The sequence below is a fragment of the Xylona heveae genome, assembly GCF_001619985.1.
Source record: "Xylona heveae TC161 unplaced genomic scaffold L228scaffold_6, whole genome shotgun sequence".
NCBI lineage: Eukaryota > Fungi > Ascomycota > Xylonomycetes > Xylonales > Xylonaceae > Xylona > Xylona heveae.
The window spans coordinates 286,260-308,381 of record NW_017264198.1 but is presented as its reverse complement, the minus strand read 5'-3'; the positions used below and the strand labels follow the sequence as shown (position 1 = coordinate 308,381).

The following is a 22,122-nucleotide window of genomic DNA, read 5'->3' as shown; positions in this document are numbered from 1 at the left end:
GGCCGAACGAGGGCACACACTTGACGAAGCCCTCAAGCGAATTCTTGCACGGCCGAACCGTGAACGATCAATCGCCAGCGACAACCTCGACAACCAACAACGCCGCACTTCAAAGTGAGTTTCGCTCCGATCCGCAAATATAATTCTGATACTAACTGTCGCAGATGGGTAAGCATGAATTTTTTATTTTTCCGAGGCATTTCTGGGGGCAGTGGAGGTTGGGATAGAGCAATACCAGGGATCAATGTTGGGAGGAATTTCCACCGATTGCGACATGGAACGAACTGCTTTGCTATGGAAGAGACCGAGCGACAATGTGTTTAAAAGTTCTGGGACTCGAATATGCAACCGGTTCCGCGATATATTCGACAATTTTCTTCCACCGTTTCGAGACATCTCGGACGAGTACACGCTTTTTCGTTCACCACGATCACGATGCGAACGCTCGAAGATGGAAATCCCGCTTACTCTATTACCTGCCGCTGCCTTTACAATTGTCGAATGATATTAGAAATTACGGGATGAAGTGCTGATTTCGTCTTCAGGTCGTCTTCAAGAGTACCAGGTGATCGGGCGTCACCTGCCCACCGAGGCCAACCCCACCCCGAAGCTCTACCGGATGCGCATCTTCGCTCCTAACCACATTGTTGCGAAGTCGCGATTCTGGTACTTCCTTACCAAGCTTCGGAAGGTCAAGAAGGCGAACGGCGAGATCGTCAGCTTGAACCAGGTACGTCTTGCTGGTCCTGCGATTCTGCGAATTGAAACGTCAAATTGCCAAACGAGACCAGTGTTATTAACTCAAGTCGCAAATTTAGATCGCCGAGAAGCGTCCCCAGCAGGTCAAGAACTTCGGTATCTGGATCCGCTACGACTCCCGCTCTGGTACCCACAACATGTACAAGGAGTACCGTGAGATGTCCCGTGTGGACGCCGTCGAGGCCATGTACCAGGATATGGCCGCCCGTCACCGGGCTCGTTTCCGGTCGATCGCCGTACGTCCGCCCACCGGAGATATTCCCCTGTCCCAAATGCTAATGCTCTCCCTAGATCCTCAAGGTTGTCGAGCTCGAGACTGCCGACGATGTCAAGCGCCCCTACATCAAGCAGCTCCTCACCAAGGACCTCAAGTTCCCCTTGCCCCACCGTGTTCCCAAGGGCGTTGGCAAGAAGCTCTACGTTGCCAAGCGGCCATCAACTTTCTACTAGAGGATTTGTCGGCTCGATTGGGGGGTTGGATGAATGGAGTGCTGTGTAGTTCAAATACCTAGCTACTTCGCGGCGCAATCCATAGCAAGTTTCAAAATAGTACTTTTTTTGAACGCTGGGTAACATTTGATTCCTGGGATCATGCATCGAACTCGTGACTCCCGAGTAGTTGTGAAACGTATATTTGACTATGTTTTCTCTACTGCAATAATACATGTATTCCTCGCAATGAGTTCGGCGGGCAGTCTTGCGAAATATTCATTATGTATCGTGTAATAATATGCCCTCTTAAGAATTGTCCCAAGTCTTCCCCAGATTTGAGGCTGAATTTTTATCCTAAAAGGGTTAGCGCGGAATCTGCCGATGTTCCCATCTAGAGCTCGTCGACTCGTGGCCTTTAACTCCTTTAACAGGGACTCAAGCGCGACTGTACATCTGTCAATCTATCTCTTTGCCCCGCCTGTCAACACATTGACTCAGTGACGGTGCCGACTCAAAGACTTTTTCTCTAGCCATGGTGAGTCGATATTCTGCTACCTGTTACCCTTCATTGCCTCGTCGGCGAGCTGCGACGCCCTGTAATTACCGGTGCCGATACCTGTCCGCAACTACAGCTTCCCCTTGGGAGTTTGTTGCAATGGAAGACATTCTGATTTCTGGATGGATGATGTGCTTTTAAGCTGAAAACCTCCATTGGCTCATCGCTGTCTCCAGAGGATTCTGTCTGCTCTTGTAGCGGCAAGGCAAAAGACCAACATGAGCAGTGACTGATAATGAATTCATAGTCTTCCCCACGACCCAGCTCTCCCGTCAACGCGCCCGTGGGCTCATCCACTGCTCGTCCAGCTTCGCCTACCCCTCCTGGTGGTCCCAAGACTGCTATTCGCAGAAAAGCCGCCGCAGACAGAGCTGATAAAGTTGCCAATGCGCGGCCAAGCAGCACTCGTGCCGCTGGTGCTGGTGGTAGCAGCAGCACAATGTTGAGTTAGTTGCCCAGGTTGTTGTGATATTGAGAACGGAGCCTCAGTTGAAACGCCACTTTGGCGTGTCGAGCCCAGACGGATCGAAATACAATGGAAACTTGAGGCTAATTGTTTGATTCTTAGAGCTGTACACGGATGAGTCTCCTGGCCTGAAGGTTGACCCCTTTGTCGTTCTCATGCTGTCTGTTGGTTTCATCGTTAGCGTTATTGCTCTGCATGGTACGTCTTGGCACCCTGTCATTCATGTATTCTATACCCAATATGCTGACTTGATTATAGTGATTGCCAAGGTTTCTCGTAAATTCTCGTCATAAAGTGCATCACTCGGTTCGAGACAGGATGAAGGGGCGGTTGATTATATCCAGATGTCAAAGACAAGCTTTTTGCGGACGAACTGCCGATTGCATTATTTGATATATTGTTTTGACGGTTGCATTGAGGCTCTGTACAATAAATGCTTGTGTATGGCGCTAGAGGGCCGTTTCTTTGGCTCATAAAATGTTTTAATTTCTTCATTTTTTTGGCATGAGTCCATTCCATATCTTGAAGAATCAATCCGGTATTCAGGGCTACCAATTCAATCGTTGGATATGCAGTATCAGTTTATGTAGTGACTTGATATGTGAACTTGTATATGGAGCTCTGGATGCTACTATAGCTTGTACAGAAGACCAGTATTAACGAGCTATGCGCCCAGTAAATCAGTATGGTATAACGGTTCGATCAGTTTGAACCATCATGTATCCTATGCAGCTTAATGCTTTAGATGTTTGAAACAGGATGATAAAACAAATTGATCAAATCCGGTATTCTGAGTTCTACGTTCTAATCACAAACTTATAATTTATACATTTTGATAATTCAATTCCTGGGTTAAATATTTCTTTACTACACGAACTCATTTATTCAGATGAAAGAATATTTAATATTTCCAACAGTCACAAAACATCTTTACTCTCCAGATAGTATCCTATTAATGAAATAAAGGACTAATATTGTACGATCCGGTTATTGATTTTTTATTTTAATTGGAAGACTCTACGCAAGCACATTAACCCCAGAGCAAAATGTTTATACTCCCTGTACTCTGTATATCGATTGAGATAGCTACCTTATCTCCGTGGTACAGAACCCTCTAGAAAAAACAGTTCCACACTTTCGACTAAAGGACTAGACATACACCATACTGTGACTTACTACAGAGTGAGTCACAATTCCTCCTGTCACTCGGCACTTCATTATTGCGGTCGAGAAGTGGTTGGGGAACCAGGCCGCGGCAAGCTCATCATGTTCGTCCAGGATGGCGTGGCGTCGGCAGAGGGAGAGAGTAGCCACGCTAAACTTGATTCGGGGAGTGATAGACCGCAAGAAAGAGTGGAGAGGAGGGGGGGCTCGGGGTCGAGAGGTCGAGGGGTTCAAACGAGGGTCCCAGCTGCTCTTTGGCGGCATCATCAACAACAACGGATAAGAAGACCGGCTAAGTTACCAGTGACTTGTAACTCTCGTAAGGAGAGGTAAGCCAAATTACTGGCCGTATAGTTGGTCTTTGGCATGACAATATGTAGAACCCACCCTTGTGGTTCTGTTCCCGCTTCTACCTGCCGCAGTTATCTTCGCCCGAAGAGGTGCGAAGGGTGTTTGGCACCAAGCATCTCGCCCCTCGCACGCTATACCCCACAATGGCAAAGCTACAAGGTAAGTTAACGGGACAAATGTTGCGAATGGGCTTGTGTAATTTGCTGTGAACGGACTTATGACTTATCTACGTCAGGATTAATTCATGAGTAGGAAAAGGATAAATAGTCTCGTAGTGTCGTAATCTCCCAGTCTCCCAATTCGCACTTCTCTTTCTCTCTCTCTCTCTCTCCCTTAGCAGAATTCACTCTTCATAGACGGTAGTTTGAAGACCCCTGTGCGAGTGTATGTATGACGCTTAGCTCTCCACTCGACCCATGAGCTTGATATATTGACTGAAGGGTCCATTTCAGAGCAGACAATTACACAGAAGCTTCGAATCCCATAACCAAATCGGCAGGTATAGAACGGAATACAATGGCATCCCCTACGATCAAGCTGAACAGCGGCTACGAGATGCCCCTCGTGGGCTTCGGTCTGTGGAAAGTCACCAACGAGACGTGCGCAGACCAGGTCTACAATGCGATCAAGACGGGCTACCGTCTCTTTGACGGTGCTTGCGGTACGTAATTCTCCCATCCTCACATCCTCACATCCTCACATTCTCCCATCCTCATCCTCCTGCTCCAAATCTCCCTCTTTTTTTCTATTTCTAATGTGACAATCCAAAATCCACAGACTACGGCAACGAGAAAGAAGCCGGCCAGGGCGTCGCACGCGCGATCAAAGAAGGAATCGTGAAGCGCTCGGAGCTCTTCATCGTCAGCAAGCTCTGGAACAGCTTCCACGACGCAGAGCACGTCGAGCCGATCACGCGCAAGCAGCTCGCCGACTGGGGTCTCGAGTACTTTGACCTGTTCATCATGCACTTCCCCATCAGCCTGAAATACGTCGACCCTAAGGTGCGCTACCCGCCGGGCTTCACGTACGACGGCAAGACCGTGGTGCCGGGCAAGGCGAGCATCCAGGAGACGTGGCAAGCCTTGGAAAAGGTCGTGGACGCGGGCCTCGCGCGCAGCATCGGGATCAGCAACTTCCGCGCCGTGCTCATCATCGACCTGCTCCGCTACGCGCGGATCCGGCCGGCGACTCTGCAGATCGAGCACCACCCGTACCTGACGCAGCCGCAGCTGATCAAGTATGCGCAGGGCGAGGGGATCGCGGTGACGGCGTACTCGTCGTTTGGCCCGCCGTCGTTTGTGGACGCGGGCATGGACAGCGCCAAGGGTGTGCCGTCGCTGTTTGAGCACGATGCGGTGGTCGAGGTCGCGCACAGGCACAACAAGAACCCGTCCCAGGTCCTGCTCCGCTGGGCCACGCAGCGCGGGGTTGCGGTCATCCCGAAGAGTAATAACCAGAACCGCCTCGCGCAGAACTTGCACGTCAATGATTTCGATTTGTCCCAGGAGGACCTGGACAAGATTAGTAGCTTGAATAAGGATTTGCGATTCAATGACCCGCCTTCGGTATGTGATATCCATTCTTCCCCCCTCCCCTTTCTTTTCTTCAGTGTTGTTTATGTTGGATATGTGGTCTTTCCCCGTGTGTATGGGTGTCTGTGTCTATGTATACTGACTATAGTTCTCTCAGTACGGCGTCAATATCCCCATCTTTGCGTAAATGGCGATCTAGTACCTGTATGTCAAAATGGGCAATGTGGAGGGCTTGGTCGGCTGCTCTTGATCTGTAATAAGCTACTATTTACGAGATACGATTTGCCAGCGTAATTAAAATGCGATAGCACATTTTATACCTTCTGAGAATTTTGGTGGTTCGAACTGCGGTTTCTTTTTTGGCTAGCCCTGCTCAATGCGAATCGCGGAAAGAATGCTTTCATTGCTTTAATATCTTGGATCATCTCTCGTTTATCGTAGGACAAATGAAAAGAAAAGAAGAAAGAACAAGAACTCAAGAGATGCCGTAAAGAGATAACACAACCGTATATATGCCCGTAGAAGCAATGCAATACGTGAAATAAACGCCAGACCTCTACCATCCATTCGAAGCCAGGGCATAAGAAGGGCGTCGATGATATCTCACCTGTCCCTCGGTCATATAAATCATTTAATCAGTCCTGACAAATGCTGTAAAGCCAGACGAGAATATGGTCAGCATGTAATTCTAACAACTCAACACCTAAAGCAAGCAAGAAGACGAAAAAAAAGTCCATGAGAAAAAGAAAAGGAAACAAACGAAGGGATTATGGGTCATGTCAATAGGGTAAAAAACGTACTGGCATCAATCTGCCTGATCCGCGGCAACGCGAGGCGGACTTTGTTCCGATACAAGACCGGATTCGTAGTCTGTAAGGGGTTTCCCTCAAAGTAGACAGTCTCGAGCTCTTCTTTATCGCCAAGCTGTTTTTCTACTTCGACAAAGGAAGATAGTTGATTATAACTTGCCCAGAGTTCTTCAAGATTTTTGAGGGGCTTTAGCTCGTCGGATAAACTCGTGATTTGATTGCTTGATATGTCGAGAACGCGAAGAGACGGACATGCAGACAAGCCGTCAAGAGAAGTGACAAGGTTATTAGAGATGTATAATTCCTCGAGCTGAGGAAGAGCCGAAAGACCGCTCAGACTAGTCAGGCGGTTGGCTTGGATAGAGAGAATTCTGAGATTAGAGAGCGATGAGAGGTTCTAGGTTGCGTTGCGGGCGAACATGTTAGCCATGGCAAAACAAGACACTTTGGGATGTTGATAAATAAGAGGGCGAAATGGTACCTTGAGCTCAGTAATTTTATTCTTGCCCAGCCAAAGTTCTTCAAGACTGGTCAGGCTGTCGAGGTTCTCGATCTCCTATACAACGAGTAAGCTCCGATCAACAATTATGCTCCAAATGTTCTTATGGACGCTCACTCTGATACGGTTTGCGCCGAGCTCGAGGTTTCTTAGTTTGGTCAAACCCTCGAGACCTTCAATTTTTGAAATCTTGTTTTGCACAAAGTACAAGTCCTTCAGCTCTTTCAAGTGATTTACCCGCTTGATGTGCTTGATTTTGTTAAAGCTTAAGTCCAAACTTGTTAGCTTTTTGAGGCCATCGAGTCCTTTGATATGAGAAATGAGATTGTCATATAAATCCAGGTCTTCTAAAGTGTCGGACAGCGATTCTGGAAGTTCAATCGCCGATATTTGGTTTTGTCTAAGGCATAGTCTCTACATCGGAAAAATATCAGCATAGTGCTTTCTTCAGCAGCCCACGTTCGATTAGAATTAATAGAAGCTGGAAATTATACAGACATACCAGAACGCTTTTAAATCGTTCAAGGCGAAGTGCCGGAATGGAAGATATGCGGCAATGGACAAGGTCAATCTCCTGCGATATAGCAAAAAACTGTGGTTAGCAGCCATCCAAGCCGCAAATGAAATTAAACATTGGTTGATGTGATGGACGAGGGCATCTCACATCGGTATCAGGCTCGTAGTCATCCAAAAGATCTGCTCGTCTTCCCGTCAGCAAAATTCTAGGAATGCCAAAAAAATTCTCAACTCCTTTTGTGTTCATATCTTTTTCCACCTCAGTCAAAGCAGTCGAGGCCTGGGATGATGTCGAATTTGGTGGGCGGCTAGTCGCCAGTTTGAACGTCCTCGAACGGAAGACACACCGTTCTTCCCCCTTCACTTCCCTCTAGTCGCCATGCTAAAACGATATCCAAACCTCCCTTTGCGAGCCATATACCAGCCACTTATATAATGCTTGTCTCTCTTGTAGCAATTCCAACCAATGTCGGGACCATGACCCCCCAAAACAGAAAACTCCGCTCACCTTCATCAGCGTCAATTTGCTCTACAGGTGGAGCATCCTCATCGGAGTATTCCGGGTCTGAAAGCGCTTCAGGGTTCGTAATCACAGCGCGGCGTGGGGCGACCCGAAGTTTTCCATCCCACCCTTTACTGTCGCGTGGTTGTTGGTGTTCTTGGTGTTCTGGGTCTTGAGGGGCTGAGATTTGTGTCTGGACCTGGGGAGGCTGCGATGTACGCTCTTGAGACTGGTCCGGGGATGTCATGATGACGAAGAAATTAAAAACGCTGGAAAGTGGTTCGTTGTAGGAAGATGATGCACTGTTCGGCGGCGACAGACCAGTTACCTCCGACTAAACATCAGATGTCGAGCTCGGTGAGCGAGGGGGTCTGCAGTGCGAGAAATACACGCAGTATCGAACGGCTGCGAAGTTTATGACAGCTTTGTGAATGTATCTCTCAGCTTTACATTTCCGGCTTCTATTTTCTGAAGAAGAAGTAGTCTGTACTCACGCAGAAGTAGTGGTGTTGCTGAGGAATTATTTGTTGGTAGCTTAAGCTCGCTGAGTTCCGGTGCCGCCCTTCGGCGTGGGGTGGACTTAAATGATTATCCGGGCCGCCAACCAAATAAAGCTAGCTTTGATCTTGGACTACAGTGCACAATGGATACATATTTTGGATACAATAATGCGTTTCTTTCGACAACAGCATGAGCTCATCAGATCTGGGGGAAAAGAACCACTCTATTCCTTTAAAGTCCTAGAATATTGGTCCGTTTTGGTATGCAAATCAAGCTTGTACATGATTGCAGACTGGCAACACAGTTAGTCTCATGTCACTATCCTCCTGGCTGACTGTCCCATTGTTCCAAGCACACTCATGTTTTCACGGATTTTATGGCGATGATATTACTTCAAACTTCAGAAGCGAATCATTGATGGCAGTGATCAGTCTTGATTTGTAACATGGGAAAGACAAGGCTTCATTTAGGCTAAGCACACTCAAGTATGGAAGCCTGACGTATATTGAAACCCGTATTTCATTCATTTTCATAACAAAAGGGAGTCTCGATATTGCGAATATATTTATACTAGTGATGGTCTTGATAGGAGGTAATTGTTCGGGATGAGAAACGTTTGTGATGTGTGATTGCCAGCCTGCCAGCTCACCAGCTCGCATGGGCGAGATTAAAAGGAAAACACTTGTGGATGCGAAAGATGGTTGAAGAAATCAGCCGGCTGAGAATGGCAAGATATTATTATGCCGGTATGATGTCAAAGCCTGGAAAGTAGTAAAGTGAACAATGTGATAGCAGGGGGTTATAAGTTGTACATGGAAATTTTTGACAAGAGCACATGGATTCAAGGAAAAACTGGGGAATATGAGCCCGCTCAGAGGGTGTATTGAAGAGCGAAGGGAAACAATAAGAGAAAAAGAAAAAAGTGAAATGATGGGGGCTGCAAGTATGCTAACGACAATTGGGATGCAAAAACGATAGCGACGAAGGGAGTATCAAAAATGGATGCAAAGACGCGAGAAAAAAGCACAAATTCCAAAGCAAATGTTCATTTTTCACCTTCCTTTTTTGGATATTCCTCATTTTGCGGACCTCAAATTCCTAGGCATATTTGTTCCCTAGGCATATTTACAACCTTGTGTTCCGCCCTTCATCGGGCATGGCTGACAATTGTAGGAAACATGAGGTGAGGAATGCATTGGCAAGAGAGAGTGAGAGGATTCCTTGCAAGATCCAAGCCATCGAAAGGAATCGTCATTTCAGATTAGGTTGTAATGTTGATCGCAATAGTAGTAAACAATGCAGTCTAGTCCAGGCCCGTGTCGAATGATTGGTAAACTCCGCTTTGCTAGTGGTATCATCTGCATGAAAAGACAATATGCGAGCTCAAAGACCCACGTCAAGCACTAGACTGACGTCTCTGACTTGGGGCCCTGCTAGGTCTTCCAAGACCGGAATAAGGTCGAGTAGTTCATTGTCGTGGGCGTCCGAAAACCAGCTGCTGATAGGTACCGCATGCTGAGGGTGAAAGATGTATGAAGTTGGAGAATTATCGATAATTATTGTTTCACGGAGGTCTCGGCCAACTTGGGAAAGGTCCTATTTCCCCATCAATGAGAATGAAACCTAAAGAGACGCAAGTGGGAGTGGGAACAAACCTTGACGTAGTTTCCTTGATGATTGTAACAGCTCTCACGGAAAAGGCGATGATGCACGACGTGATGAATATCCAGTTGATCGAGGAGAGGATCACCGTACTAAACAAGGATTCGGCGTCAGAACACGGTTGGCTGCAGTGGCATTAAAGCTTCCAAATACTATACCTTGGAGACAGAAGCTGTGAAGACAACGACTTCATAAAGTTCCCCAACGCGCTTCATAAATTGATCGACTCCCGGTCTCTTGATTACGTAGACATTATGATATTGACCCTCAATCTCGACTGGAATGGTAAAATCGGCTTGGTGGAGAATCTACAATACCCCAAAAATTAGCCAGTTTGCCAACGGGACGGCGCTTGCAACTTTCTTACCTTGAAACTGCTGTGCACCAAAGTTTCGTCGAGGTCCAGCACGAGACATTTCCGGCCTTTGTGCTCCGGCAAAATCGGAGGCAGAAGCCATTTCTGCTTGTCTTGAAGTCGGTCACCAGACTGCGCGTCCGCAATAAACGGTACAGGCAAGCCTGAGCGGTCTGCCAACGGAGGTGGTGGCGGGAGGTCAACTGTGGGAGGTGGCGGAAGAGGGGCTTGAACAGACTGTTTCCCAGGAAGATCATCGGTGGGAGGAGCATGAGGAGGGATATGGGGTGCTTCTGCTGCCGCTACTGGTGGCGCATCTGTCATTTCAATATCGCTGTCTCTTCGAGCTTGCTTGGGCGTTCGGTCCGAGATGGCCATGTCATGTCTTTCTTCCTCTGACGCTTCAGCAATGGGTTCTTCTACAGCAACTTCGTCATTTGACGATGACGCTTCCGGAGGTAACACCACGCCCACTCTTGATTCATGATGAGCATTCTGCTCTTGTGACGGCGTGGGATGCTGTTCTGGCGTGCGCTCCTCGACAATGACCTCTTTATTCAAAAGTACCGGCGCCTCGGCTTCGAGATTGGACTTTGACTTTTCAGTTGGAACATCTCCGGTCAGGGGCTTCATAGACTCGTGGCTTTCGGCTTCCGGGAAGGTGGAGTCTGTCGAGGCTGGGGGAGCAAGTTTCTCCTCGATTGGATCACCCGACTCTGCCATGCTTGACTCGGCTGCACTTGGATCCTGCTTATTCACAGGGGTAGGCTGTCTGCTTCGAGTTGGCCGCAGCTTTGTGACGCGTTTTGAGGGAATGGCTGATTCACTCGTGTCGACGGTATTCCCATGTTCCGGAACACTGCAGCAATTCAGAAGCATCAATAAACGAGCGACGCCAGACTTTTTGGGAGGTTCATTCGTCTTTTCGGCTGCTGCGTCCAGTGAAGCTGTTTGCGCAGCCTTCTCACCGCTTGACCTATGTCCAAGTCGCGACCTTTGACTGCTGGCTTTGCTTCCATCACGCCGCCTCGGAAGGCTAAGCCTGGATCCTTTTCCTATGCTTTCAGCCGTACCGCTTGCTGTTGCTCCTGTGAGAGCGGTATTTGTCGGGGAGGGCTGTTGATGGCCCGACTGTGGAGCCGAAGGGACTCGAAGGGATGCTTGGTCCTGCTGAGGAGCAGCTGCTACGGGCTTGTCTGACGAGCTCCCAGTCTCGCCGCGAGCAGGCGTGGATTGCGCGGATGGGGTCCGGTGGGGAGGGTTTGGAGGATTGGGAGAAACTTGTTCATTGCCCGAACGAGGAACAGAAGATTCAGCTGTAAGACTCGTTAGATTTGCCAAAAGTCATTGCAGCAATACGACGAGCAATGTGAATGCATGGGTGATGAGATTCTCTGCAATAAAGTCTCACCTGCTGCACGATCGGAGAGAGGATTCAATGCTTGTGGACCTGACGGCGCGGAGCCATTGTCCAGCTTCTCTGAGCGGGCATGATCATCTCCGGTGGGTGCTAGATTATTGTCGCTCATGTGGGGCAAGCAAAAGCCTCAGTTGGGCTTCTGCACGCTCGCGATATTGTTCGCCAGACACTGCTGATCGGGGGTTTTCTGCCTGGCGTTGCCTCTTCCAACGGTGATGAGGCCTGAGGGAAGGTTGCGCTCTGTGCTGAGTAACAGTGGCCTCCCTGAGCGAGCTCGGGGGCGGGAAGGTGGATCGGGGCAGGTAAACGGTGGACAGCACGAAGGTGAAGCACAAAAGGCAGACTCAAAAGAGAAAGCCTTTTTTAAGCTTCTGTTTCCAGTGCTACTACCCGCGGGAGCCAAAGGGGGAGGAGGTTGAAGAGCGGGTTTGATCGCCGTCGAGTCGTTCAAGTTGGGTGTAGAGGTAACTAGGCTGGCTGGCTGGCTGGGTGTCCGGGTAGGAAGAGCTGGGTTGCGACCGAGGGAGCAAGCGAGATTTGGTTTGGGCCAGAGCGACTTGCGAGCAAAGTCAGTACTCCGATAGTCATCACTTGGTAGAGTAGAGCGTCTACTCGTTGCACACAACCCACCGCACTTGTAGCTAGCTCAGGTAAGTTGCTGGCTCGTCGAGAAATCATCACTTCGCTTTAAACTGGGCCTGACTTGACCTTGATTCGACTAACACTTCTACTACTACTACTACGGAGGTGTATATCAGCGGTGAATGAAAAGAGGCCTCAGCTACAAGGACCAGTAGCAGCAATGTGAACAACTCCTCTTTACCGCTAAACCTGCTCTGGCGCTCGCCACGTCCGTCCGTCCACGCGAATCGTCCAGGATGCTTGGACCAGTGATATTCTTCGTACGCCAATCTTCCGTCCAGAAAGGCGGAGACTAGGACGCGAAACGGCGTCTCTACATACAGGAAATAGGGTATTGTGTAAGGTAGGTACATGACAGTGACAGAGGGGATATAGTCCTCCTTTCCCTACGATTGCTTTTAGTTCAACAGAGCCTATTCTCACAAAATAGAAAGTCGTGGATAAGTTGAATGGTGGCAATCGACCCGGTAAAAGATGCGGTGTCCTTCCGTGTCATGGGTGAATGCATGAGAGAATCAAACTCTCATTCCTTCCTTTCAACCGGTCTTGGCAGATGATAGGGCTACAGTGATGAAAAGAATGACAATTTTTGAATAAACGGCGCCGAACATGCCATTTTAGATGCCGGGGAGAGCGTATCCAGCAAATCTGACATACGTAACTTATAGGTAAACCCGGGTTTTACAATTAACTGGCAAGCGAGGCAAAATGTCGTGAGTTCACGAGAATGCCCTTTGAGTTCCGAGACGGTTCAATCCTAGCTTGCCTTCCCTTTATTTCTTCTCTTAGAAATGTATGTTGATCTATGAACTCTGAAAGTTGAACGTGTCTATCGGAAATAAGGGGTAATTATTGCTGAGAGGTTTTCACCGGATATCGGAGACGGTAATCCGAACATTGACTGCGCGATACAAGCGCTGGGATGTTCGGAACCATTTCCATCATTATTATTTTCATGGGCCAGCCGGCATAATTCATTTCACAGCCAGGGAATTCACAGCCAGGGAAGGTATTGCGTATAGCACCCTCGGCGGGTGGCTACAGAGAATCAGCCCCCATTACCATAGTATTGCCCGTATGGCCCAAAGACTGGGCTCATTTGGAGAACGACCCAATTAGAAGTCAGAAATCAAGCCAGGCCCTGTCGTATACCGTAAGCGGGGAGCTCATGCCGGCGCGTAAATTCTTGGTACCATCAGGGACGGGGGAGCATTTGCAGAGGATAGGCCAGAAAGGGAGAGGGAAATTAGGGATGCCCAAAGCATGATTAGAAGCAGCAGGGGGGACCAAAGAGAGGTCGGAACAGACAAGGATTAGAAAAGCAGTTCACCAAGAACCCACATCCTACCCTGGGGAAGTCGCTGAGAGCAGGATGATGGTGATGAAATATGCTGCTGCTGCGGCAAAATGCAAATGAGGACAAAGCAAATGGAACCGACCATTGGTTGATCAACTCTTGACTGACTTCATATTATTTGATCGCCTTGCCGTCTCCCCATTGGGGCTTAGTTGAGTTTTGGCACCCCAGAAGGGTCTGTGCCAAGATGGCCCAAAGACACCACCACGTTCAGGTACGGAGATTACGCCGGCGATGAAGTCTGCTACAAGATTTAATGGATCTCAATAAATCCCAGTGTTACTGCAGGCTGTCTGGCAGAGATTTCTGTGTTTCAGTGGAAGACAATTTATGTTATCTTTGCGTTTGGTACGGCGAATATGGTATATTATTATTTAATTTGAATATGCCTAAATTCTTGTTTATTACTTCAATTCTGAAGACATTAACGAAATCCTCTCGATAACAACCAACGATGAGAGCATTCTTCGAATTAAAAAAAACATATTTCTATAGTGCTTGCGTATCATCCATTAAGTCATGTTTGAGCCATTTGAAGGATTTTCCTTTGCTACATCTTGAATCTTTATGCTACAGATCCAAAAGGTTGATGCTCAGAACAAGGCTCGGCACGTGATGGCTTTCGCTTAGCTGACGGACCGAGGGTGGATTGAAGCAGAGCGCGGACCTCGGGCGGAACGCGGGGGTAGCGAATCTGGGGTTGCCGGGCAAGAAGCCGCCTGGAGGCCCTTTTGGTGTCGTGCCCTTTACCACCACTATAGGAGACATGTGAAATCCCCAAGCCAATTTTCAAACGAGACATCTACCAAACGCAACATTACATTGTCCTATTCATACTGTGCTGCGCTTTTGTTGGGAGAAAGGTGAGGGTCCTGAAAAACCCACAGTGCACACCATGAGCTAATAGTTAAGGCGCAGGTCACACTATAGCTGACAATGTGATGCGACTTACCAATTTCCCTCGTCTTTGACAGCTTATCAAGGACGGATAACTGCTGCTAAAATGGCTGTGCAGTCAACGCTCCGAGCATCGAATGACCCTCTTGTCACATTATATAACCATTATCTCGCAAAATTTCGATCCAGGCTCCGACGTACAACGAGAACAACTCGGCTACTCGCGACTATCAGCCTCATATTATCCATCATCTCCAGTAGCTATGGATTCAGCCGGTGGTGGAGGAATCGGCGCGAGGAGAAGGAGAGAGGCAAGCGATTGCATCGACGAAATTCGGGGCTAAGAGGCAAAGATGGATCTCGAACGATATACGTTCCGTACAAATCGTCCACGGCAAAGGTGATAATTCATCCCACCAAACCAACAACATTCGATGCGCACCGACGGCTCTTCCTGAATCCACCTCGAGCAGCGGGGCTTGGAAACAATGAGTTGACACCTCAAGTTCCTCCCCCGCAAACAAAACCGGGGCTGAACTTGGCCTTCTTACATCAATTTCTCAGCTTGCTCAGCATTATGATGCCTAGATGGAACAGCAAAGAGACGGGACTTTTGGTCAGCCACGGTGGCTTTTTAATGCTGCGAACGTACCTATCTCTAGTGGTGGCAAGATTAGACGGAGAAATTGTGCGAGACCTGGTAGCAGGAAATGGCAAAGCATTTCTGTGGGGCATTGCAAAATGGCTCGGAATTGGAACCGCAAGCTCCTATACCAATGCCATGATCAAGTTCCTACAATCCAAGGTGTCTATTGCCTTTCGGACCCGACTCACGCGCTACATTCATGATCTCTATCTGAGCAGCAACCTCACCTATTACAAGCTTGCAAATCTGGACGGCGGCATAGGCCAAGGGGCCGACCAATATATTACACAAGATCTTACACTTTTTTGTGCATCCGCGGCATCGTTATACTCGTCTCTAGGAAAACCTTTTGTCGATCTCTGCGTCTTCAACTACCAGCTCTTCCGCTCCTTGGGCCCTCTGGCTTTGACCGGTCTTCTCAGCAATTATTTCCTGACAGCGACAATTCTCCGACGCTTATCACCTCCATTTGGAAAACTAAAAGCCGTCGAGGCTCGCAGAGAAGGCGAGTTTCGAGCCTTACACGCTCGTTTAATTGCAAACGCCGAAGAAGTTGCCTTTTACGGCGGTTCTAGCATGGAAAAGCTGTTCCTCGACAAGGGTTTCAAAGAGCTTAAAGGCTGGATGGAAGGCATCTACAGTCTCAAGATACGATACAACATGCTTGAAGACTTTGTACTAAAGTACTCCTGGTCTGCATTTGGCTATCTAATCACTTCGCTGCCCGTATTCCTCCCCGCTTGGGGTGGCTTGGGCGGCGTGCTCGAACTTGCTGACAGCGCTGAACGGGGTCGCCGCGAGCGAGGCCGAATGAAGGAATTCATCACGAACAAGCGGCTCATGCTGTCCCTGGCAGATGCTGGGGGTCGAATGATGTACTCCATCAAAGATCTCTCTGAGCTGGCTGGCTACACGTCTCGCATTTACACACTCATATCAACTCTGCATCGCGTCCACGCTAATGCCTATGCACCGCCTCGAGGCACTCACCCCGACATATTTTCTCTCTCCGATGTTCAAGGCACGATCCAAAAGGGCTTTGATGGAGTACGTCTGGAACACGTCCCCGTGGTTGCGCCTTCTCTTTTCCCGCACGGTGGTGACGAGCTGCTTGACATGCTCTCCTTCATTGTCCGCCCCGGAGAGCATCTCCTCATCTCGGGTCCCAACGGTGTCGGAAAATCCGCAGTGGCTCGTATAGTCGCCGGACTATGGCCAGTGTATCGTGGCCTGGTCAGTCGTCCACGCAGTATTGGCATGGACGGGATCATGTTCCTGCCTCAGCGCCCCTATCTTAGCATCGGCACCCTCAGAGATCAAGTCATTTATCCCCATTCCGAAATCGACATGCGTGATACCGGCCGCGGCGATCGTGACCTCCAGCGTGTCCTCGAGGAGGTTCGTTTGGGATATCTCGCTGACCGAGAGGGCGGATGGGACTGCCGCAAGGAATGGAAGGATGTCCTCAGTGGCGGAGAGAAGCAGCGCATGGCCATGGCCAGACTGATGTACCACGTAAGTTACCACACAAGCCTTTTCTTCTCCAAGTTGCTATATTGTCATTCCATTCTTTTCCACTATCTTTTTCTTCCGCCCTCCCCCCAAACTTCTATCCGGTTGGACTTTTCGCTGACAGGTAACCTGCTTGTCTCCCGCACAGGAGCCCCGCTACGCCTTCCTCGACGAAGGCACCTCGGCCGTATCATCCGACGTCGAAGGCCTACTCTACGAAACAGCCAAAGCAAAAGGAATAAGTAAGTCATTTTCTTTTCCTTTTATTATTTTATTTTTTTATTTTCCAACTCTCTTTGCATCTTTATTTCAGTCCATACCCTAGCACACCGTGTCATATCATTCCGTACATTCCCACAAATAAAACTAATACAATCATACTTACAGCCCTCATCACAATATCCACCCGCGCCTCGCTCAAGAAATACCACACCTTCAACCTCACCATGGGCCTGGGCCCCGACGGAATGAGCTGGGACCTTGATCGCATCGGCACCGAGCAAGAGAAACTCCACGTCGAGCAAGAACTGCAGGACCTCCGCGAACGCCTCGCCCAGGTCGAGCACTGGCAGGCCCGCAAGGAAGAAATCGAGCGCGAGCTCGCCAAAGTCTGGGTCGATGGGGGCGATGAATTGCCTCCGCCGCCGTATATTGTTGAGCCGGAGGACCAGGACCAGGACCAGGACCTCGAGCGGGACCTGGACCAGAAACCGGAAGCACAGCCGGAGCAGGATCTGTCTAGTGCTGAGGATGTGGGTGAAGTTGACTGAGCTCTTCTTTACCTCCTCCTCCTCCTTCTTCTTTGACATCCTCTTCTTCTTCCTTTTTGTTTTCTTCTTTTCCATTATATATACATCTCAACATCCTTGTGCAGTTCTGGTAAGAATTATTCTGGTTTCTTTTATGTCACTATTTGAGCGCACTCTATTTCTGCTTTGGCCCGATCGTATCATTCTCTAAATACATCGTGGATAGCGCGAAAGCAATGCTTTCTTTTAGGGGTGTTAAGTTACACGACATACAATCGCGAATGGCATTGCGATTTTTTTTTGGACAGCATTTGCTTATACACCATCTTGCCTTTTTTTTTTCTTTTGCGGTAGCAATCTCGTCAGGGGACTTATTTTGCGCAGCGAAGCTGGGGGCGTTTCTATCGGGTCGGTATATAGTATATAGTACAGCGAGCATATCAACGAGTTGATTCTTTTACTTTTTTTCTCGCTGCCTCTAAACAGTTATAGCACTCCATTCGAATTGAAGGGAACAGATAAACGCGTGCGAGAAAGGCCAGTGCGCATGTAGTTCGAATAAGCCATATATAAGTGAGCTACGCCATTGTCCTAGAAGACGCCGCGCAAGCGGTAATCGATGATAAAAATTTCTGCCTGAAGAGAGTCTCGGAAGAAAATAAGCAGAATGATGATGAAACTGGCCACAGTAAGACAACGCGCACAATGGGTACTCGGGGGAAAGCAAAACGCAATAAGCAACAGTTCATACATGGTAGGAAAGAAAAAACCATGAAACGCCCTTCGTGCGACCCAAGGTATATATTGAATAATACAGATTTCGGAAAGACAAGAAAGGATAGCATGAGGTATGAGTAGATAAACAAAGAAGACAAGGAGAATCAAATATAGAAGATGAAGACAAGGGGAAAAAAAAAGGTCAGGAGACAAGGAAGAATTGATAGAAAATACAAGTTACAAGGGCACTGTTTGTGTTGGTAAGTGGCGCGAGATTTGTCGGACTTCCGGGGACGTCATGACCCTTGGCCCCAATTCTGATAAAAGCACGAACATTGGCTATTTGCACTTTGAGGAGAAAGGCCATTGGTAATGCGATCTCCGAGATTACCATTGACGCTTTCGCGACACATCGGGACATTCTGGCCGCCATTGACGACCTGCTCGACCTCGACCGCGAACGGCCAGGGCTCGAATGGCGTTGTTGTTTGCGATCCTGATGAGGCCAGTGAAGCCTGTCCAGAGGATGGATATGTCTGGCCCTTTTTCGTATAAAGAGACGCCTGAAAGGTAGTGGCGTTGTAAAAGCAGACAGACTGTGCATTGTCGGATGTCAGGGGCGCCGAAGGTATAATGGTCTTGTCCATAGGAAGAGCAAAGTAATACCGCTCCGTCGGAAGGTCGGCGTCGAGCAGAGTCAACGTGACATTGTCGAATTCAAGGGCAAATGGGTTCGCGGTGGATGATATGGTAAAATTTTGCGGATGGGATGGCAACGGGGTGATGACCCAGTTGAAGATGCTCGTTGAGCTGCTGGGATCCTGGGCAAAAGTCGCGTATGGGTAACAACGCCATGTGGCTGGATTAGATGTGCAATTTGTATTCGCACTCTCCAGAAACGTGGTCAAAGTGAAGGAGCCTGCCGGGAAAACTGTCGAGCTTGAAGTCGTAGCCGGTGGGGTGGTGGTAGAACTTTTGGTGCCCTCAGTAAAAAGAGATGGGAAAAAAGAGTGATGAAAAATAATATATGAGCTCACCTGTCCTTGGGATGTTTCCTTCGTAAACCAATGACTAGTCCGACGACAAGCCCGACAATCAAAGCAATGACAATAATTGCAATCACACCAAGCCTTTTCCATCCTCCACGCCGGGAAATGAATTCGTTGCTGCGCAAGTCAGGACGCTTTTCAGCATTAGTCCAAGCTTGGCTTAAAAACGGCGTATATGCCGGCGGTGGGACGTCATGCTCCAGGTGCGTGAGACTGATATTGCTATGTCTTGTGAATGGCGATGCCTCTAGTCTTCGAGGTTGTGTGTTTGGCTCAATTGGCCCGGGCCAATCATTATTTTCCGATATAACAGGAAGCTGAGGCAAATTGGGAAACGATCGAGACGCCCTACTGCTGCGCAAAGGGCTATTATTCAAGGAGGAAGCCATTTGCTGCGAAAAGGAAGAGCTCGTAGAGCCAGTGACGCGAATAACAAGGATGCAGAAACTCGCAGAAGAAGTAGACAGGGGAAAATGGAAAATTGACTGGAAACAAGATATGGCAAGATGAGGGGAAGTTCACCTCAGGTGAGGGAGATCGAAGCGCAGATCAAGCAGCAGAAACCCATCGCTGAGACATGTCCCAAAAAGAGAAGATGTGTAACAACAACATTTACGAGATGATGAACCCAAAAATCAGAACCTGAGAGATTGAACGCTTTTAGCTGCGATTTTCCGGGCATGTGGCCCAGGGACATTTTTCCGTGTCCGCCGTCCAAACGTGGGGCTTGGAAGAAGCTCCAGGGAATGGTTCCTTGGCCCGATATCGAAACTGGGAAATACAGGCGCGCAGCTTCTCGACTAAACTTAGTGGTTATTGATCGCACCAGCTACAGCCAACCATCTTCAGCAGGCCCTCGTCCCGCGCAGGCTGGACTCTTCGCTCGTTTGGGAATCTAGAACCCGTCGTAGCGGAGGAGTATCATGACGGGTCGCTCGACCGAATCATTTCCCGCAGATTCCAAATGAGGGATGCAAATTGACCTCATCCAACATTGACTTTTTGTCTAAGAACCCCTGTCTCGTCGAATGGTGTGGGGAAAGGCACCAACTCGTATTATTGTTATTGAGACTATATCGAGTAGTCTCTTGGTCAGCCCCAGAGTCATAAATTATGCTTTCCCTGTAAAAGTGAACCCCTCGTACCTGACATGCGAACACCAGATGGCTGCTGCTTCGAGACATTCTGGGCCGTAAAGATGGAGATGAGCTGCATGTTTCTTCCCCCCACAAACGTGACAAGCAGAGACGAATTACAGAGACGTTCTGCACTCAAGTCAAGAGGAGCAGACAGAGTATTTTTTCGCCATAGCAGTGGATAACTTGCTATAGGCAATTAAGCTATAGCTTAGTTAGGTTCGAGTGGAGCATTTAGCCTGAAGCCTTTGCTGGCTGTAGCTTTCAACTCTGTTCGGACGGGTAGATCCGAACTTCTGCTGTTTGCGCGAACGTCATCTCCTTTGAGCTACCAATTCTCGTGCGAAGCTCAACCCTGAGCAATTTGATCTTTGCAATTTCGCTCCTGGATATATTAGGGGCATGATTTTAAAAGATGATAAAAGCAGTATTTTTCAGCAAATTTCTTACCCGTGAAGGTACATCCACTGATTTCTGTCGCGACCCATATGCGTCTAGGATCCATTTCGTACTAATTCTTGGAACCACCAGGTCCACGAGTGATTCATCAAGTCCCTGAGGGAGCAATTGTTCCTTCTCCCGGCGCGACGCAGCCCCCCCTCTTCAACTTTTCCAACGTTTCCGAATACATAATTCCTCGGCAGGAATTCTGCGATCGCTTGGTGACTGTGTGCGCCAATCACCACCGTATCTTAGGCTATCCCGTATGGATAAGCTCGCGCAAGTATGACCGGAATCAGCTCATTTTCAACTTTTCTATCGTGCTGGAAGAATCTGCCGATATCAGCAGCTACAGAAGTGTAGTGAGGAAGCTTGCGAAGCTCTTCAGGAGTTTAGAGGAGCAAGGAGAATTCGTTTCAAGGGATTGTTCAACCAATGGCCCGGGGGGAGGCGGAAGACTCTACGCCCTTTGTGAGATGATATTGGAGGATCTGAACAATTACTGCGAATGCATGATTCCCATAGGTATGCGGGTGGAGCTCTCCGTACAGCCACGTCTGCTAATGTCCGCCACAGACGAGTCAAACACTCTCAATATCAAATTGTTCCCAACATACCCACCTCCTCCACCGGTCGAGGCATGGCACGTGCCCCTGTCTACCGTTCGACTCGAGTCGCTGGTGGATGTCAATTGGGACTTGACAATGCGAAGAGTAAGGCTAATCTCATATTGTCTGCGTTAGGTTCTATATCACTAACCACTGTCGCGAAGGTCCTTCCGCATATCAACGGCATCAACTCGGTCGCGTTGATAGCAGAGCTTGCCGATTCTGACCTGAGTCTGACGAAGAAAGCGCTTTCCCATCTCCTTTACTACGGCTGTCTATTTCTGTTGGATATTTTCCAATTTAGCGCTATATATGCCCCGACTGCGTCAATTTTAGCTTTAGTAAACGATCCCAGCATGCAGGCCGAATGCGCACGGTACATTACTGTGCCTCCCCCGGGCCCACTTACCACCAGTCCTGGCGATACCAGCCTGGACCCTGTCACAATTATTGGTCTATACATGTCTCTCAAGCAAGGACAGCCCCTCAAGCATTGGTGCATGGAGCATGCATTGCTTTTGCATGCCGTTGATGTTCGTCGCTTCATCACATTTGGCATCATCAAAGGTTTTCTTTATCGGGTTCACAAATACGCTATTGCCTCGAACCCCGCAGATGCCACTCCTATACAACCGGCATTGGATCGAGGATCACAAACCGCTGGACTTGGCGGCCTAGCCCCGGGCGGTGATCTTCCACTGAAGAAGTTCCTGGATGGAAGACACTGTTTTGACCAGATCTGTACCGAACTTCAACTGAGCGAAAGGGAACTCTTGACCAAATTAAAGGCTTACGGAGACGTGCAAATTGTTCATCGCTGAAGCGTTGCAGACAGCTGGACATA

At 48.7% G+C, this 22,122-nt stretch overlaps 8 protein-coding genes across 8 annotated transcripts; 5 read left to right on the top strand and 3 right to left on the bottom strand.

The window, feature by feature from the left end:
• The first annotated feature begins 40 nt into the window (after positions 1 to 40).
• On the top strand, positions 41 to 1,454 carry L228DRAFT_145699 (60S ribosomal protein L20). Its single transcript, XM_018329218.1, has 5 exons — positions 41 to 114; positions 165 to 168; positions 546 to 730; positions 819 to 995; positions 1,051 to 1,454. The coding sequence occupies exons 2-5, from the start codon at positions 165 to 167 to the stop codon at positions 1,207 to 1,209; spliced, it is 525 nt and encodes a 174-aa protein (XP_018187612.1). The 5' UTR covers positions 41 to 114; the 3' UTR covers positions 1,210 to 1,454.
• A 171-nt stretch (positions 1,455 to 1,625) lies between these two features.
• On the top strand, positions 1,626 to 2,793 carry L228DRAFT_247670 (Pre protein translocase Sec Sec61-beta subunit). The gene is made up of 4 exons (XM_018332701.1): positions 1,626 to 1,726; positions 1,995 to 2,193; positions 2,316 to 2,411; positions 2,472 to 2,793. The coding sequence occupies exons 1-4, from the start codon at positions 1,724 to 1,726 to the stop codon at positions 2,504 to 2,506; spliced, it is 333 nt and encodes a 110-aa protein (XP_018187611.1). The 5' UTR covers positions 1,626 to 1,723; the 3' UTR covers positions 2,507 to 2,793.
• A 1,243-nt stretch (positions 2,794 to 4,036) lies between these two features.
• Positions 4,037 to 5,511, top strand: L228DRAFT_145633 (putative NAD(P)H-dependent D-xylose reductase xyl1). The gene is made up of 4 exons (XM_018329217.1): positions 4,037 to 4,112; positions 4,181 to 4,389; positions 4,506 to 5,293; positions 5,418 to 5,511. The coding sequence occupies exons 2-4, from the start codon at positions 4,245 to 4,247 to the stop codon at positions 5,445 to 5,447; spliced, it is 963 nt and encodes a 320-aa protein (XP_018187610.1). The 5' UTR covers positions 4,037 to 4,112; positions 4,181 to 4,244; the 3' UTR covers positions 5,448 to 5,511.
• Positions 5,512 to 5,742: 231 nt separating this feature from the next.
• Positions 5,743 to 8,114, bottom strand: L228DRAFT_247668 (protein phosphatase 1 regulatory subunit SDS22). The gene is made up of 8 exons (XM_018332700.1): positions 8,081 to 8,114; positions 7,593 to 8,009; positions 7,233 to 7,264; positions 7,071 to 7,142; positions 6,686 to 6,982; positions 6,551 to 6,625; positions 6,061 to 6,466; positions 5,743 to 5,911 (listed from the first exon to the last, which is right to left on the bottom strand). Exons 2-8 carry the CDS (start codon positions 7,831 to 7,833, stop codon positions 5,892 to 5,894), a joined length of 1,143 nt encoding a protein of 380 aa, XP_018187609.1. The 5' UTR covers positions 7,834 to 8,009; positions 8,081 to 8,114; the 3' UTR covers positions 5,743 to 5,891.
• A 1,356-nt stretch (positions 8,115 to 9,470) lies between these two features.
• Positions 9,471 to 11,633, bottom strand: L228DRAFT_268552 (NIF-domain-containing protein; the record flags this gene model as incomplete). Its single annotated transcript, XM_018335154.1, has 5 exons — positions 9,471 to 9,683; positions 9,743 to 9,841; positions 9,908 to 10,057; positions 10,117 to 11,420; positions 11,516 to 11,633. 5 exons carry the CDS (start codon positions 11,631 to 11,633, stop codon positions 9,471 to 9,473), a joined length of 1,884 nt encoding a protein of 627 aa, XP_018187608.1.
• Positions 11,634 to 14,381: 2,748 nt separating this feature from the next.
• L228DRAFT_145554 (putative peroxisomal fatty acid ABC transporter) lies at positions 14,382 to 17,456 on the top strand. Its single transcript, XM_018329216.1, has 4 exons — positions 14,382 to 14,386; positions 14,442 to 16,581; positions 16,727 to 16,820; positions 16,966 to 17,456. The coding sequence occupies exons 2-4, from the start codon at positions 14,527 to 14,529 to the stop codon at positions 17,346 to 17,348; spliced, it is 2,532 nt and encodes an 843-aa protein (XP_018187607.1). The 5' UTR covers positions 14,382 to 14,386; positions 14,442 to 14,526; the 3' UTR covers positions 17,349 to 17,456.
• An 884-nt stretch (positions 17,457 to 18,340) lies between these two features.
• On the bottom strand, positions 18,341 to 19,482 carry L228DRAFT_239073 (hypothetical protein; the record flags this gene model as incomplete). The annotated part of the gene is made up of 2 exons (XM_018331110.1): positions 18,341 to 19,016; positions 19,082 to 19,482. The coding sequence occupies 2 exons, from the start codon at positions 19,480 to 19,482 to the stop codon at positions 18,341 to 18,343; spliced, it is 1,077 nt and encodes a 358-aa protein (XP_018187606.1).
• A 1,162-nt stretch (positions 19,483 to 20,644) lies between these two features.
• On the top strand, positions 20,645 to 22,099 carry L228DRAFT_268549 (nitrogen permease regulator 2; the record flags this gene model as incomplete). The annotated part of the gene is made up of 4 exons (XM_018335153.1): positions 20,645 to 20,687; positions 20,761 to 21,195; positions 21,247 to 21,383; positions 21,443 to 22,099. The coding sequence occupies 4 exons, from the start codon at positions 20,645 to 20,647 to the stop codon at positions 22,097 to 22,099; spliced, it is 1,272 nt and encodes a 423-aa protein (XP_018187605.1).
• Positions 22,100 to 22,122: the final 23 nt, after the last annotated feature.

Excerpts from the sequence above, each read along its gene's own strand:
- L228DRAFT_145633 (XM_018329217.1), top strand. The coding sequence starts at position 4,245 with ATGGCATCCCCTACGATCAAGCTGAACAGCGGCTACGAGATGCCCCTC. Across the intron at positions 4,390-4,505 it reads TCTCTTTGACGGTGCTTGCG|ACTACGGCAACGAGAAAGAA; the intron begins GTACGTAATTCT and ends CAAAATCCACAG. Across the intron at positions 5,294-5,417 it reads GATTCAATGACCCGCCTTCG|TACGGCGTCAATATCCCCAT; the intron begins GTATGTGATATC and ends TAGTTCTCTCAG.
- L228DRAFT_247668 (XM_018332700.1), bottom strand. The coding sequence starts at position 7,833 with ATGACATCCCCGGACCAGTCTCAAGAGCGTACATCGCAGCCTCCCCAG. Across the intron at positions 6,983-7,070 it reads AACGATTTAAAAGCGTTCTG|AGACTATGCCTTAGACAAAA; the intron begins GTATGTCTGTAT and ends TTTCCGATGTAG. Across the intron at positions 6,626-6,685 it reads TCGGCGCAAACCGTATCAGA|GAGATCGAGAACCTCGACAG; the intron begins GTGAGCGTCCAT and ends CTCGTTGTATAG.
- L228DRAFT_145699 (XM_018329218.1), top strand. Across the intron at positions 731-818 it reads AGATCGTCAGCTTGAACCAG|ATCGCCGAGAAGCGTCCCCA; the intron begins GTACGTCTTGCT and ends TCGCAAATTTAG. Across the intron at positions 996-1,050 it reads CTCGTTTCCGGTCGATCGCC|ATCCTCAAGGTTGTCGAGCT; the intron begins GTACGTCCGCCC and ends TGCTCTCCCTAG.
- L228DRAFT_247670 (XM_018332701.1), top strand. Across the intron at positions 2,194-2,315 it reads TAGCAGCAGCACAATGTTGA|AGCTGTACACGGATGAGTCT; the intron begins GTTAGTTGCCCA and ends TTTGATTCTTAG. Across the intron at positions 2,412-2,471 it reads TAGCGTTATTGCTCTGCATG|TGATTGCCAAGGTTTCTCGT; the intron begins GTACGTCTTGGC and ends ACTTGATTATAG.
- L228DRAFT_145554 (XM_018329216.1), top strand. The coding sequence starts at position 14,527 with ATGGCTGTGCAGTCAACGCTCCGAGCATCGAATGACCCTCTTGTCACA. Across the intron at positions 16,582-16,726 it reads TGGCCAGACTGATGTACCAC|GAGCCCCGCTACGCCTTCCT; the intron begins GTAAGTTACCAC and ends TCTCCCGCACAG. Across the intron at positions 16,821-16,965 it reads AGCCAAAGCAAAAGGAATAA|CCCTCATCACAATATCCACC; the intron begins GTAAGTCATTTT and ends TCATACTTACAG.